Source organism: Falco biarmicus, chromosome 2, assembly GCF_023638135.1.
Source record: "Falco biarmicus isolate bFalBia1 chromosome 2, bFalBia1.pri, whole genome shotgun sequence".
NCBI classification, from domain to species: Eukaryota; Metazoa; Chordata; class Aves; order Falconiformes; family Falconidae; genus Falco; species Falco biarmicus.
Window position 1 is genome coordinate 94,907,050 of NC_079289.1, and position 17,091 is coordinate 94,924,140.

General features: G+C 44.8%; 1 protein-coding gene and 1 long non-coding RNA gene across 3 annotated transcripts in view; one reads left to right on the forward strand and one right to left on the reverse strand.

The window, feature by feature from the left end:
- Positions 1-17,091, forward strand: part of LOC130144681 (uncharacterized) — a 53,198-nt gene that overhangs the window by 20,341 nt on the left and 15,766 nt on the right. The gene's annotated exons all lie outside the window — the stretch shown is intronic.
- TMSB4X (thymosin beta 4 X-linked) lies at positions 10,403-12,006 on the reverse strand. The gene is made up of 3 exons (XM_056328714.1): positions 11,851-12,006; positions 11,181-11,294; positions 10,403-10,861 (listed from the first exon to the last, which is right to left on the reverse strand). Exons 2-3 carry the CDS (start codon positions 11,278-11,280, stop codon positions 10,827-10,829), a joined length of 135 nt encoding a protein of 44 aa, XP_056184689.1. The 5' UTR covers positions 11,281-11,294; positions 11,851-12,006; the 3' UTR covers positions 10,403-10,826.

Here is a 17,091-nt window from a genome sequence, read left to right on the forward strand (position 1 = left end):
TGTCAAAAGCAAGAATAGTGGCTGAAGGCAGTGGACAGTCCATTACCAGATTAAAGATCTATACACTGCATCTATGGAAGAAGCAATCTGTAAGGGCCCACTAACATCAAGACATATGACAAAGGGTAATTTCTCAGACTTCGTTAAATCTATTGAAAGGAGTCAGTGTATATGGCTGAAATTCAGCATGATGTTATAAATAATTCACATTTGCAAAAACCAGAGCACAGGCCTTGATCACATAATAAATTGATTTAACTGAGCAGAGAAGAACTGAGTACTTAATCCTGGCAAATCTTTGTTCATCAGTGCAGTGTTTACTCATGTGATTAATCCCACCAGTTACTGCCACCTTTACGCAGCCTGGAACATGCCCATCCCATAAATAGCTCTCCACATAGGAGTGGACAGGGATGTAAACTGCTAGTGATTTCTTTATAATCATAAGCTTTTATTAGTTTGTTCTCTCTAGTGGCCTATTTTCTTTTAACGCCGATAGCATTTTAGAAAGATACCACGCCTGAAGACGCGGGTGATTAAGATGCCTGTAATACAGCACTGATGTAAGCTATATTACTTCTGTATAAAAATCAATAACAGGAAATTTTAAAACAGATGTTAAGTACTGCACGGTACTGTAGTTTACTATCTGTCTTTTAATGCTGCATGTATCTTTGGATACAGCTCTGTGTGAAGGATGATGGGCAAGATGCTTTGTCCGAGGAAGAGCAGTGCTCCAGGTAGCCCCCTCCTTGCTGTCTCTGGGCCAGCAGCAAGTAGCAAAAATGATCAGCTACTCTAGATCACTTGCCAGTGCTGGGCATGAGGGGATGGCCCTTTCTGCCTGCCCTGCTTTGTGGGGATGTGCAAAGAAACTTGCCAATGGCAAGACTCTAGCTGGGGCTTGCTGCTATCTTGGATGTATCCAGCTGAAGTTCAGGTTGCCCTTACCCATCACCTGTGGCTCCATTTTGTTGCCTGTACTGGGGTGGACTCCTACAAAGTCCTGCAGAAGTAGCAGTGGTCATAGCCACTGAGCAAGGCAGTGGTGAGAACAGAAAAACCTCGACCAAATAGCACAAGCCTTTTTCTCTTGGCATTTAGAAGTATACTCCATTTGGAAATGGCACGTGTGTGCAATTGGAAATTGGAAAACACACACACACACGTGTGTGTGTGTGTGTCTGTGTGTGTGTGTTGTTACAAAGGGGTGTCACAGTCATTCAGGCCAGTTTTGCATCGAGTCGAATCCTAACCAACAGCAAAGCTGTTTCTTGTCCCTGCTGACTCTTAGAAGAAGTGGAAATGATTCACTGGACCGTGCATGGAGATTTCATACATGCTTACCTTATCATATATCCCAGCCATGCTACATACAGTCTGTTAGCTTATGGCACTGCTGACAAGGACATACAGCACCTCTACATCCCTGCTGTGCAAGATAAGCATACAGTATTGATATAAAACGTAATTGATTTCACTGGCACATGCTGACCTGCAGCTCACAGGCAACATACTAAAATAATTCAAAGGGATCAATAATCTGCTATTAGACTGCAACTATTAATATGTGATATTGCTCTTTCAAAACTCCCAGTGAACAATTTGCAATGGCTTCCTTTCTTTCTCTATAACTTCAGCCTCCTTTCTTTCTCCTTCCATATATATCCCTTATATATACTTGTCTGAGCACTTCTGGAGGATGACATGCAGGAAAAAAAGGTATACTGAGACATAATTACACTGGTATAGCTAACAAAAAAGGCCTAGATGTTTCAAATGTCAGTAGATCTGAAGATGTGTGGGCAGGATTTACAACACTAGTATGTTGCCACTGGTAACTGACTGCATTTTTAACCTTCCCACTGCTGGCTAGCAGCATGAAAGGGCGTAAGTCTAGGGACTTAGCATTAGAGATAAACAAGCTCATTAAAAAACATCTAAAACTTATTGTTTTGAAGCTGAGCCAAACAAGGGGAAGGACGGCACAAAGGTCAAATAAGAGCTCTTTCTTACTGTCATGCAGCCTACACAGCACCTAACCCTTCCAGTCTGCTGATGTGCCAGCTGCTTCCTCTGCTGGGTCAGCCCAGAGGCATCAGTTTTTGTCATTCCAGAAAAAGGGGAAAGGAAAGAGTGAAGCTTTTTCTGGGAGTATTTTAAAGGCATAGCCATCTCAGGCAGAAGCTATTTGATGGAGTCCCACTGTCAAAAAGTTGGCAGCAGCCTCCTGCTGCGAGTGAGCGATTTGGAGACACCGAGCAATCTGACAGACTATTACACTGTATAATGGAGTCAGACACACAAGCTGAAGTAGGGAGTAGTTGCTGGCAGGGGTGGTACACGCACAGTTTGGGTATGATGAGCGAGGCCTGAAGAGAAGACCAAGCTTCCTGGGCATGTAACAATGGTATTATTAGGGTGCCTATCCAGAGGGAGGCGGACAAATTTAGGGAAGGGAACAGGATTCGGTGAAAAAGAAGAATATGTGAAAGGAGATAGCAAGAACAGAAAACCTTGAGATATGCAATTGTACTTTGTATGTCATGCAAAGAGAGGGGATACTCCCATTCCTTCTGAGAAGTGCTTGTTGCAACAGAGTCCTGCCTAAGAGGCCCCATACAAGCTGGTATCATAAACTGGGAGGAGTTACAAAGGACTAAAACTATGTTATTACCCTTAATTAGGCACTCAAATAAAAAATGCCCTGATGTGCATGTGCCTTAAACATCTAGAAAACTCCCTGAAATGAATGGAACCACTCCTGCTCAGCACCTCGGCATTTCATTGGGCTTTTACTTCAGCAAGGAGGGAAATTTCACAGGAAGCTGTGAGCATTCCAGCTGCTCCGTTATCGTTATCCCTAAATATGCATTTAGGAGTCTTTCAAGCTACCAAATTGCAAATTGTGTGAAACCATTCCTGGTCTCAATGCACTGCTGTTTTTTTTGATCTCAGAGAGCACAAACCGTAGATACATAGAAAAAAGCCACAGCGTGGCCTTTGCTGAAAACAAACTCTGTGCCTATCAGCTCACAAAGTCCAGCTGAAAAGGATACAGAAGAGACGGTGCTTGTGCTGCAATCATGTGTCTAAACAGTTCTGTTCCATTTAAAGACCTTTCGGAGAATGCCAGACTGTTCCTAGTTTTAACCTTTAAAATGCAGCAAGGACTTTGAGAGCTACTTTGGCATTTCTCAGTGTAACTCACACCTCCCACATACAGCAGACATGACTTTATTAAGCAAAGCATCAGGAAAGCAGCCATATATGGGTATGCACAGCCTATGGACCCCTGTACAAGGGCGCATCTCTCCTGGAAAGGTTTTTCACCTGTGTTCCTCTTGGCATCACACTAACTCCTCATGCAGAGAAGTGGTGTCATCTATAATAGCCTCAACCACTTGCAGAGTTTCCCCTTCCCACCTCCACTTAATGCCGGCAAGCCAACTACCAAGAGCAAAGTAGGCAGCAGATTTTTCTGTGTCTCCCAGAGTGGTAATTAAAGTTGCTAAAAAAAAAAAAAAAAAAAAAAAAAAAAAAGAAACGTGAAGTTCTTCCTGAGAGCGATGTTCTCTGTATTATCCAAGAAAGCATCAGCTGCTTTTGTAGTCACAAGCTATGGAGATGAGACTGTCTGGGATCCTTCTATCCTGCCCTAACATGTCAGTGTGGTGGTGTATAGCTCAGCCACTAGGAGTTGTCTTATTCCTAATTCATGCTGAAACAATACTGTGGAACCAAAATCATTGATGCCTTTATCAACTCACTTTATTTCTTGTAATGCTTTGTTTGCTACCACTGGGGAATAGAATGTTTGTATAAGGCTCATTGGTATTGCTTTCTCATGGAAGTAATTTTAATATGCCCTTTGCTGATAACTTTTCATGGGACCTTTAGCCTTTGACTTGATCTAAGGACAAGATTTTTTTTAAGATCTAGGCACCAGGCTCCCTATGAAGAGGCCCTGGTGAGGCCACATCTGAGTACTGTGTCCAGTTCTAGGCTCCCCAGTTCAGGAGAGATAAGGAACTACTGGAGAGTGTCCAGCAGGGAGGGCTATGAGGATGATGAGGGGACAGGAGCATCTCCCCTATGAGGAAAGGCTGAGAGAGCTGGGCCTTTTTAGCCTGGAGAAGAGAAGACTGAGAGGGGATCTTATCAATGCATACAAACATCTTCAGGACGAGTAGCAAGAGGGCAGTGTCAGGCTCTTTTCAGTGGTGCCCAGTGACAGGACAAGGGGCATCAGGCAAAAACTGCAACACAGGTAGGGCTTAAGCATTTTACATTACTTCTCTGTATGGCTGAAACTTCATAACTGAGGTGACAGGAAAGCTGGATAGAAATGTTAAAATAAAAAAGGCTCAGATGCCCTGGGCAGCATCCTGAGGTGCCCCTGTGATATTGCCAGCAGTGTGCACCACTGGGTGACACTGTGGGTGATTTGCCCACCCCATCCCTCTTCATAAGAATCAAAAATGGTTCAAATAAACCTGCTGTGAGCCTGGAGGGTGGTCAGCATGCTGAAGATGGTTTCTGCTTTGGGAATGTAGATGCTCAGAGCTGTGTCCACTTTTCTGTCTGGGGATGTCACTCTGACATGGTCTCCTTTTCCTCCCCACTGGTTGCTTTTGTTGCACATTAAGAAAAAGGTGCAATGCAAAGAATGGACTTTTCTTGAGCAATTCTCTCTCAGTACTCCTCTCTGGTCTTTTGTTGTTTGTTGTTTGGGTTTTTTTGTTTTGGTTTGGTTTTTTTTTTTTCTTTGGTAGAGGCTCTGCTGCCCATGCCAAACCTAGAAACCAAAGATAAATGTTACTAATAAGCCAAATGGTGAGGATACATTGAATCATTGGGCCATTGCATGCATGCAAAGGCACAGCTGCATATAGGAGGTCTGGCATAGTCCTCGGGTGAGAGGGGAAAGCAGGAGGTCACATTTTCAAGGCAGACTATAATCTGTTGGAGCCTTGGGTCTACTTCGAGTACAACTCAGCTTTGCTTGCTGCAGGCAGTCCCCATTCAGACTTGGGATTTTACCAAATCTGTGCCCATGAGTCAGCCCTGTTCCTGCAGGAACAGTTTTTTCACTACACGTCTTCATATCCCTAGTTTCACGACAGGCACCAAGGTGCTATCATGCTATCATAATACCTTGAAAAAATAATAGTGATAAAGTCCAAGCAGGTATTTCTTTGGCCAACTTCACTGGACACCAGCATCCAAACTAGTATCTTATTTTTATTGTCTGAGTTTGATGTGGTCACATCCTTTGTAAGTGATCAAATCACACACATGACATCATGGAAATGACTTAGAGATTCTGTTCTTCTACTTGGTTCACACCTTGGTTTTGATATTTATAACTGTATAGTTTCAGAGAGGACCATAAAAGCCTCTGAAGCTGACCTAAATTTAGTTTTCATCCGTAGCGTTGTCCAATACCAAATTAGGACCCTTGGGAGTGGTAAGCAAGTCTTATGAGCCCCTTGCCAAAAAGCTGACATTTCCATCCTTCAGGAAATAACATACCACATCAGACCTTGTACGTATTAATACTAACTGCTATTCCCACTGCACAGTGAGTCAGTGGCATTTCTGAAAGGCAGTGCCCAGTTTAGGGGGAAGGATGAGGAATATCCCTGTTGGCTGAATTTTCTTATATGGGCTAGATGATATAGAACAGGTGAGGTGAACCAAGATGCACGAAAAATTAATCCAGCAAGTGCTTTTTCAGATTATTATGTAGCTCCAAAAATCCTCTACATTATATTGCATCAAAATCCAGCTGTGCAGAGGGCCTTAAAGATAAATTCCAAAGCTGCAAGTTTGAAAATATTCCTCCATTTCAAAACATTTTAAAATGTTATACCTGAGTAATATAAGCCATATTATACATAGTTATATGTCAGATGGAAAGGAAGCACCATTATAAGAAATACAACATAATGTAGTATCTATGAAAATTTGTAAAATACATTAGGTGAGATTCGAACCATCTCAGAGCCTGAATTTCATCCTTTTGGCCTAGAGAGAAGTAGATTTCAGCTAGTTCGTCTGTCTTATTTTAGAGACCTCAATGTTGCTTCAAACCATTAGTTGGGATGACTAAACTATTCATGGCAAATACAGAACGTGCATATGCATTCCTCTTACTTGAGTTTTGGTTTTGTTTTTTTGGTTTTGGTTGGGCTTTCTTTTTTCCATTTTCAAACACACCTCTAGTCAGTTTGTAAGTGTACTCAATATTTACCCATATGCAAACAAAAGGCACTGCAAATATCTGTTCATGTAATATGCAATGTCTACAAAGTCACATGAGATTGTTTCTGGGCCCAGATTTCAAGCCCCGGACCACATGCCAAAGATAAAATGATTAGAATGACAGTAGTGGCGAAAAGTTTCTTTATCACCAAGAAGCCTTTGGTCAAAGGAATAATGATTTTTTTTTTCAAGACGGTGTTCTGGATGGACATGTGAATATTTGGGGACTATTCAAATGCTGGAAATATATTGAAATTAGAGTAAATCCATCGATTCATTTGCAAAATATTGGTAAAAGAAAAATTGATGTTAGATAAACAGTAACTCCAGAGCCATCAGAAAACCTAGGGCCACTGGAATTCTGAATTTAAAAAAAAAAAAAAAAGAAAAAAAAAAAGACAGAGATTTACTTTTTACAGTCTCACTTTGTCATTCTTTCATATCATGGCCTGAAACTAGTGCTATAGATTTGATTCCGCTTTGCCGTATCAGCATCCTCTTATTGTGAGTGAGCAGTGGTTGGAGAATCTTTCAGTTGCCAATTCTCATTACATTGCCTGAATCATGTCGTGCCTGACAGTTTTCATAAAGCCCAAGCTCCAGGAGACTAAAAAATCTCCTGAGAACCCCAGCTTTTGAATGCAAGGAAAAAAAGGAATGTTGTAGTCCTCGTGATTGCAGAAACAAGAGAAAAAAATTATCTTTGCTGTGCTCCCAATATGCTGAAGGCTTATTAACCCGGAGGCAAAATGAAACATCTCTCAGAACCCACTATGTTTGATTTTTTTTTTCTAAGCTGGAAGAAGAGAAAGTCAAAAGGAGGTCTGACGTTTTTGAAACCTGGTAAAAGCAATACTGGAATTCAGGTCATTAACTTCAGCTGAAACAGAGAGAAAAATGGGCGCTTTCTTGTCATAAGTCACAGAATTTTGAAATAGGTGTATGGTAAAAAGCAGAGCTTTTTAAAAAAATCATCGTATCACAGGGACAATAGCAAATTAATCTGTCAGACAGTGTATAAATAATGGATAAACATTGTCTGGAATTGCCTTTTTCCAAATTAACAAAATAGCCCATTTTATTTACAATTTGGCTGCCTTGCCTGTTGAATTGAAAATGCACAAAGCTGGCGCATCAGATGATCTCACAGAAGGCAGCTCTGCCAAGACTGCCATAGGTTGCTTTGCATAGTCATCCTACTGTATATCAACGAATAAGCATGAGCTGCATTTCTTATTTCTTCACACCCCTTTTAGTATCAGCGCCGTGGAATTATTGCACTGAGCGCTGTATTATGTGCTCATTGTATTTTATATGATGCTTGGATTAGCGCACAGTTCCTTATTTAATAAAACTGTGTTGTGCTGCAGTTGTATATGGCAGCCATATATGATTACAATACACAATAGGAACTGCTCATTTCTACACTGTTCCTAGGGAAGTAAAGGGTTACTAGGGGAAGTGGTGTTTTATCACACATTCAGCATTGCACAAAAATAGCCTAGAAGACCAAAATGTTTGCATTAAAGTCTCCACACTTCTGTAATTAATTTAACTCCACAATGATCTATTTTGGATATTGTTAGCGTATGCTTTCTGTCCAGTATATGCATAGTTAATGACATGTGGGGAGGTGCATGAGACAGATATAAAATCTTTTCTTAAATATTGAGAAAGGAAGAATTTAGTTCAGTACTTGAGGGCTGAGCTACACACCATGTAGCCTTGGTGGAGCTGCCTCTCTGCTGGGGGTGGGGAAGCAGCACACCAGACACTGTAAAGCCTTCGTCTTGTAGGACTGGGATAATGTGACTGCACAGCGTGTGAGATCAAAAACCATATGTGCCTTTCTGTATCTGATGACCCTTTTTCATAACCAGGTTTTGGGCTGTATTTTTTTTTCTAGTCAGTTTGTTGATGGTGAAAGTTTCTAGACTGACAGTTGAAGAGATTGGTCTCCTTTATTAGCCACAGCCAGCAACCCGTGCAGGCACAGCCCTGAATATTAGAATCGATCCACCCAAGCCTTCATGTTTCATGCCATCAATTCCATTGCTGTAAAATAGGCGTCAGATGTGACCACCTCAATGTTGCCTATGCAAAGCATGGCAAAGAGCTGCCACGATTTTCTCTGAATATATGCAAAAAGCTGAACAAGGAGCAAAGCAGGAGATAATAGGCTCCAGCAATTCCTAGATTTGACCTGGAAGATTTATTTTCTGGTTGATTTTGTATTTTGTTCAGCCCTTGATGCCAGAAACAGAGCTCCTAAAAGCAGTAGTAGGTTATTGCTGCATCTCCTGAAAATCATCTCTTACCACATGCCTGAGGCCACCAGGCATGTCGCAAATGGTACCCTCTGGCCAGCACTGTCTTCTGATGTCTTTGGACTTGTAATTCTGAAGTCAGAGGCTGCCTATCTCATTATGGCTTTGCTGAACTACACTGGCGTACACTTTTGTTGACTTACACCAGGCTATGTATATCTCATGCTTTGCCTCTCTCAGAAATATATTGCTTTGGTTTTCTTCCCATAGGTGAATCCGCAGTGAGCAAGCGCTCGCCTCTACTCATTTGCTCACGTACAGTTCAGACTGTGTGCTTTTGAATTTAGTCATGTTACATCCTGTGTTACCTGATTAAGATCAGTAGCTGGGAGTTGATTGTTTAATTGACTTTTCAGAAAATCAGCTAGAAGTTTTCTACATCTTTCCCATTATATGAAGGGAATAAGATGAAAGCTTGAAATATTTACAAGTGCAAGGAATGGTTCACTTCATTCCTGAACTCACCAGCTTAAACTAGCGTGAAGGTCCTTACACCACCAGGACTTCCCAAATTTTCCCATGGACTGGATCAAAACATCTCAGGCCTGAACCCTAGCTTCTCATCTAACACTCCATCCTGCAAGTTTTCCACTGCTGGAAGGCTGAGGGCTGCACCTCAAGCACAAGGCACCCCTGGGCTCCCTCCTCCTCCAGCAGCACAGACATCCACCAAACCTCCGAGCAGAGAAGCCCCACCACCCCCACTGGTATAAACTCAAAGACAGAGTTTGCTGCTGCAGTCAGATGCTGCACAGGAGAGGTGGTAGAATGAAACCCCAAAGCTACGTGACCCCATCAAGCCACCAGCCTCAGCAAAACCCAGGCCTCCCCAGAGGGACTGATCTGCTTTATAGGAACCGGCTACAACAAATATAGGCTCAACCCCTTGAGATAAAAGTACAGCACTGCAGAACTATGCTCACCACCCTCCTACAGGCTATCTGACAGCATTTCTTCCAGAGTGTTACTCACTCACTTTAAAGTGCAGCGAGTAGTGGATGAAATACATGACAATTGAAGTCAACTCCTACTGATCACAGGTTTTACCCACTGTCATTTGAGGAAAAATAACGAAAAAGCATCCCAGGCCTGAGTGAACTGCTGTAAAGCAGTGGTGTGGAGTGTTGCTATTTGCATACAGGGTTTATCATCTTAATTTTTTGTTACTGTAACATTTTTGCTACCAAACAGTTAATTATGAATTAATGAAAGTGTAGCTTTTAATACTAATTTGTAGGACCAAGTAGCCATTAACAGATTAAAAGTCTTCAAAATACGAACAGTATTTTCTTAAAATGGTTATTTGCATGGGACACCAACCACTAAAATAGCTTTGATATAGTAAAAATCTTGAACTTAAAAGTTACATTTTCCTTATATACTGTATCAGCAGAACAAGCCTTAATTATTAACTAAACCAATTACAGATTTATACAACTGAGGTTGAATCTCTGCAACAGAAGGGTTCTGAGTACAAGAGCTATGCTATGGGTGGGGCAAAGCAACAAATGTCGCCAAATTTTTTTGCCTTTATCAATCTCTACATTAAATACTAAAGAAGAAATATTTAAAGTGATATACTCACATGGTAACAAATTAAAGACATGCAATTTTTTACTGAAATTTTTCTAAAAGCTAGCTTCGAGGATCACAAATTTATCTATTGGTGAGAGCACGTATTGAAAAAAATGAGAATGGTGATTGAGGCATCTCCAAAGGTTTTATAGTATCCCGTATTGTCTCAGTACCGGCTTTTATGCTTCGTATCCTTTGATACAGTTCTCCAAATAGAGGACATAAATACCATCCAGATTTTAAAACATTTTATTTGCATATTAAAAAAATTGTGCATTCCAATAATTAAAATCATTTGAACAAAAAAAAAAATGGCACTCGATTAACTGCATTTTACAGCTCGCAGGACCTTGGTACAGCTTTGCATTTATTCGTGTGTTACTCTAGTTTACTGTAGTCCCACCCAAGTTCTTCTTTCATCAACATGCAAGCTCTTTCATGCCACCAGGACCAAAGCCAGACAGGCAGAGGGAAAGGCAGCGCCTTCATTCAGTGTCAGTAGTTCTCTCTATTCTTTTGATGTGAAAGGGGCAGTACAGTCATTTTAAACTTTATCCAACCTCTTTGCATCTTACAAAGTTAAACAGCTAAAAGAAGTAAAATAAGAAGGCAATGCTTGTGGAATGTACAGTGCATAATTTGGAAGGGCTGATTTCATTACGATTCACCCGCTTGCTTCTCCTGTTCAATTGCTAAAAAGGGGGAAAAAAAACAGAAAAGGAGAGAAAAAAAAAATGAAGATCAAGAAGCTGAAACGCATTCACACGACAATTCCTACGATTTGTAAAAATGTATCTATCTATCTATATCCACCTCAAAAAAGAAAGGTAAATAATTGTAAATACCGCGCTACTAGGCGGTGGGTTCAGGTTTTCGCTGTCTGGCACAGCCACAGCCCTGCACCCCCCCCGCAGCCCCGCACCCCCCGCCCCCCGCTCCCCCCCCCCCCCCCGCCCCTTTGTCTCCTCCCGCCTCCCCCCGCCCGCCCTCCCCGCCGGTGCCCGCACTCACTTTCTTTTGAAGGCAGCGGGTTTTTCTCTTGCGTCTCTGTCTTCTTCAATTTGGACTTGTCAAATTTCTCGATCTCAGCCATGTCTGGTTTGTCGGACATGTTGGCAGGTGACTCTGCGCACACAAGGAACAGACCGTCACCCCCTCGCCGGCTGCCCGCGCCCCCCGCCCCCACCCCCAGCGCGGGGACCCGCCGCCGCGGGAGCCCGGAACTCGGCGCACGCCGAAAATACCGCGCTTAATCCCCGGCATATTTAAAAGTTGTTTTAAAAAGCGTTAATTTAATCCACCATCAAAGGCGGTGCAGCTCGCCGCCAGCCGCCGCCGGGGGCAACTCCCAGTCCCTGCGCGGAGCCGAGTACAATAGAAGGGAAGCGCCCGGCGCGGACCGCGTTTTTAACTCATTAAGGGAAAATTAATTTAAAAATAAAGCCCTGGAACAGCAACAAAGCCGGCTTGCGGCTCGCACGCCACCGCCCTGTAGCGGTGCGTCCCCCAGACAATAGCCCCCTCCCCCCCCCCGGACAATAGCCCCGCGCCCTGCTCTACCCGCGGTCCCTCCCCGGCAGGGGTACCGGGCAGGGGGTCGTAGTGCCTGCGCTGGGGGACCCGGGAGGGGAGGGAGGGGGGAGGGGGGGAAGGGAGGGGAGGGGGGTGCGGCGGGACCCACCGGTATTGCCGCGCGGTGATGCTCAGCCCCGCCGCTCGGTGCTGCCGCCGCTCCGCACGCCAGTATAAAGGGCGCTCGCTGGCGGGGCGGTTTTATCCCCGCGCCTATGCAAATGACGGTGATGTCACCCGCTAACCATTTTGCCGCTTTCCGCTCTTTTTTTTTTTTTTTTTTTTTTCTGCCGGCTTCCTTCCCCTCCCTCCACCGCCCAGCCCGCCGCCCCCCCGCGCACACGCACACACGGCTACAGACACACACGGGCACACACGCCCGCCCGCCCTTAAAGCCGAAGATCGGCCTGGTGCCGGTCCCCGCCCCGGCCGCGGCTGGCGGCCCGCACCCCCGCGACGGCCCGGTGAGGGGGGCGGCCGCTGCCCCCGGCTCCCCGGACCCCGCCCGTCCTGCCCCGCCGCCGCGGGGCCGCGCAGGGCAGGGCCGGCCGGGGCGGGCAGGATCGGGCGGGCGGGGGCAGCCGCAGCCACCGGGCACCTTCCGCAGTGGCCGCGGGCTGCGCCCGGCGCGGGGCTTGCGGTGGTTTGGCTGCAGCTCTGCCTGCCCCTCTCCCGCTCGGGCAGTATCAGGTCGCTGGTTACGTTACTGAGATTTCCGCATGTAGAAGGAAAAGACGAAACCCTCGCCCCTTCAGAGCTCCGGGAGCTGCCCGCCCCACAGCCCCCTTCCTCCGCTGCCCTTGCAACCCTGCTGCAGGGAGAGAAAGCCCTTAGGCTGCCCCCGCAACCCCGCTGCGCAGGGCTGAGCGAGCCCGCCGCCCCCGGGCCAGGCCACGCTTCGGTGCCGGCCCAGCAGACAATAGCTCCGGCCCTGCCTCCCCGCCCGCTCCCGGCAGCGGCTCGGCCCCGGCGGGGGCACCGCCCGCACGGCCCCGGCGGCCCTGCCCGTGCGGGGGAGGGCCGGGGCTGAGCCCGCCGTGGGTCCCGGCCGCAGCGCCCCAGATGTCCCCAAGGGCTCGCTCGGGGGGTTCAAGCAGCGCGCCCCGCGCAGCAGCCGGCCCTGACCCTGCACCCTGCCTGCGGGGGGGCAGCCGGGGGCGCACGGCACGGGTGGCTGGTCCCTCTCTAGATCGCCGGGTAATAAACGGAATTATTCCCGTGAAAAAACTGCCACGGGGAAGGGGGGGCGGGCGGAGAGAAGGGGGGTGTATGTGTGCGTGTGCGCGTGGCTGAATGACAGGGAGCCGGGGAAATCTGCGCCTTTGTTTGTCAGCAGCCCCGCCGGGAGCGGCCACGCTGGCTGTCAAGGTGTGAGGTGGGACAGGAGCCGGCGCCTGGGAGCTCTGGGACATCTGCATGGACCCCATGGAGCCTGTGGCTCCTTGCTCCCTGCCCTGAAGCAGGGTGTCTGGTGCAAGGGTGATTGCTGATGCATTAAAAACCCCAAATCATAAACGGTATTAATACACACAAGGAGAACTGTAAATACATTTCAGGAAATTCCCTGCGGATGATGCTTCCTCAGTTTTGTGGCTGGCCCCCCTCCCTTGGCTGGCCATTTTTCATTGCATTTCCAGAGCTGTAATTTCAAGGGGGTAAAATCTCATCCCCATGGCGATCCCAATAAAACCTACAATAGCAAACCAGGATTTCCAGTCAGCCCAGAATCTTCCTAAAGCCGAGCTCCTTCACGTTTGGAGGTGTGTATAAAGTCTGGTTTCCTCCTCTAGTCCATGAGCACCACCATAATTGAGGCGAACAGAGCAATGGTGTGAGCTAAAAGTATTCCTGTGATCCAGGCACTCTGCGAGACTGAAGGCCAAAGGAATTGCTTAGGAAAAAAATGACAAGAAATATATCATATAGTTTGGGAATATTCACAGATTTTCATAATAACATCATTAAAAGCGTTCTCAAGGGATCCTCTGTGTTGGATACTGGCTAACTCTCCTAGCTTTTGAGCAAGTTCTGTAAAATGAGTTTATGGCCTTTTACCACTTTGATGCTTTTGAGCATTGAACCTGGTAACTAGGAATTCTGAAATTTCTCTGATGATTAGTTCATCAGCATCCCCAGTGATGTTACAGCTTCAGATTTTTCAGTTTTGCCAAAGATTTTTTTTTTTTTGCCTTTTAAACGAGACTAAAGTTAATTACATATTTCTTTTGAATTGTTTTCTGTGGCTGCTGCAGTCGCTTACCCATGTGTCTGAGGATATCAGTATTCCCCTGACTTCAACGCAGGCAATGCACTCCTGAAATTAAAGAACAGTGAATGTTTGGGGGACTGGGGTCTGCTTTTTCAGAAGCCATTTGTCCTGTAGCAGTACTGCCTTCTTTTGCCTCTGCTCATTTTCTGACAGAGCCGCAGATCCCTTAAATCAGCGTGACCCACTGCCTTAGATGGAGCTTTGCTACTACTTGCAGACCAGGCCCCTTTGCTGAGTATAATTATAGTTCTGAGAGATGGAGACAAATAAAAGATTTACACTTTTGCTGCTTCTCTGCCTTCCTGTCTCTCCTTTCTGATGGATCAATACTGAGATAGTCACAGTATCTTAGAAAAGTCGTTTGTACTTTACTACATATTTGAAGAAACTATTGTTCCGCTGAAGTGAAAATGAGGGTGTTGCATTCTGGTGGCAGGACATGGGCTAATTTCTGTAAGAGTAAATCCTCTTTCTAGGATTTTGTATTAGTGGTATAGCTACAAAAATAGCATATCTCCATGTCCTTTTATGTTTGCTTCTGTTGTTATTTGGAGAATGCGGGGAAGGTACATGTTCATACAAGACCGCACCATGTCAAGTAACTTCTGGGGATAATAAACTCCAAAGCGTGCTTGGATGGGGCAGAACTGACATCCTCAATAAATGTCCTAGGCCACATGACTGAAGGGATAGCTAGCTTAGTAATTCTTATTTTGGGTATTGATGAGCCGCTCCATTATTTTATTGCTTTATTGGGTTTTGTGTCAGCAGTTTCTTATCACGATTATTTTTTAAAAAATCAGCCAACAAATATTTGGTGGTATAGCACCCTGCTAATCATGCCTCTCTCAGTCATTTGCATGTTAAAGGAGAGCAGTTTTCAGCACATTGCTGATCCCATTTGCAAGAAGGAAATTGGACCCTGGTAATATAGTTTTCAGCTAACACCTCTGAGGGTTGAACTAGAGCAAGGCTGCAAGTTCTTTCATGCCTTCTAGGAAATTCACATTGTAGAAAAGTTAGTAAGTGCTTATCCATAGTCTTGCGTCTCATTTGTATGTCCGTGTTTGAAACCATGTAGAAAATGTGAACACTCCTTTTCCAGGTGAGTGTGTACTGCTCCCTCCTGTTTGCGAAAAAGTGATGATAAAAGACATGCTGAAGGCCATGCAACAGGGGCTTCATCAGATATTAACAGATGTCAGCGAAAGGGTCTGTGTCTCAGATCCACTTCAGGGGGCTTTTCCTTGAAGTCTACTTGGAGGCTTTTGAAACATGATCAGGAGCACAAATCTTCTCACCTTATGCTAATTCTGCCATGGAGTCTGTGCATTTATATATAAAAAAAAATAAAATAAAAATTAGGGGAACATGAAATGTCTATGTGACAAAGCACCCCAGATTAATTCCCATCTCAGCTTTCTTATTCATAATGGGATCCCAGGCACATCAGATGACTAGTAAAGGTAAAAATAAACTCTGTATGTAAATTTCTCAATCATATGGAAAATAAATTAATGGAAGAGAAGCCAAGTGATTGTTTTCCAGGTCTCAGTTTCACATGTGAAATCTTCTTTTCACATGCTTGACTCTCTGAGAGAGAATGCATTCGCTCGCTCCACATACCGCTAGAGGAAACAGCTGGCAGCGATCCTGAGAGTGCAAGGGAAGGGACAATCCCTTTGGGTAGCTGCTCACTGCGCTGCCTCCCTGCCAGCAGCAGAAGGGTGTTGGTGGTGACATCAGGGTTTGGGCGTTCAACTGTTCAAACGTCAGATCACAATATTTGTGGTGTGTCACATGCCACCAAACGCTATTGGCAATTAAAAAAAAAGGGTAACTGATTCATGGAGCAATGTGTTTAAAAGGAGAGCCTTCCCACCCACCCCCTTCATTTACTTTGCAAAATGCCTGTCCTGGCTGGATAAATACTGGCACTAATTGACTTACAAGTAGCGGCATTTCCTTTTTTACTGTGCTTGACAAAGGGAACTTCGCAACAGGTCATGACTTTAAGAAAGCAGTGCTTGTGGGAGAGGAGAAGCCAGGCTGGGAAGCTCAGACTGCTGCAGAGGAAGCATCCTTCAGTAGCAGATGCTCCTCTCCCATACCAGGCTGCCTGACCCTGCTTTCTGTCTTCCCTGTACCCATATGTAAACAATCAAAGAGTGTTGGCCTTTTCTTTTAATGCACGCAGGAAGCTGTTGCAAAGCAACAGTTTGGAAGCTAGGCTGTTGGACAGTCCAAGAGGAAGGCTGCCTGTGTAAGGTCAATAACAAAGCAAACAAGATGAGGAGGGCTTCAGCTGTGGTTGCCAGCTTTTGAGGGATGCTAAGAGTTTACTGTCATCGTGTTCTGAAATTTTTAATAAGTGGAAAAGAAGCAAGAGAAGTATGTTTCCAACTTTCAGAAAGATTTCTTCAAATTTGCAGGGAACCGCCAAGGTTTTGGTTATTTGTCTTACATATTTTACGAAGGAGTTATTTTGCAAAGGTCTGTGAACTGAAAGTGTCCAAATGACGTGTTTTGGCTGGAGTACCTTGCTACCAAATCCATGTGCAAACACTATGTTTCAAAGCTATCTCTAGAAACAGAGGCTGATTCACAAACTACCTGAAAAAAGTGAAAACAATACCCTAGCACACCTCCTGACTAAAGTAGGCATCTCTGTGCCAAATTTTCACAATTTTCATCACTTTATGAATTTTGTGGTGACTTTTCTTCCTTCTCATTTATATGAGTGAAAATAGTTTTGAAAGCGTGCAAGTGACATCAGCATAATGCATCACAAAAGCATGATGAATCATTTCTCCTAGTGCAACTCAGCAGCACCTTGATTCTCAATGTTATGCTTCTCCTAAGTAAAACTGGTAATTATATGGCACATGCATGGGTGTATACAGAGATTACAAACAGAAATCTCAGGCAAATGGAGAGACCGGATTTTTATGTCACCATTGATTATGAGTTTCTTTCAATGCAAAGATAAAGCTAGATATACATTAAAAATACTGTGGTCTCTACCCCACATGCAAACGAATCCAAAGACAAGGTGGCTATTCTTACCTGAATTCCATTGGA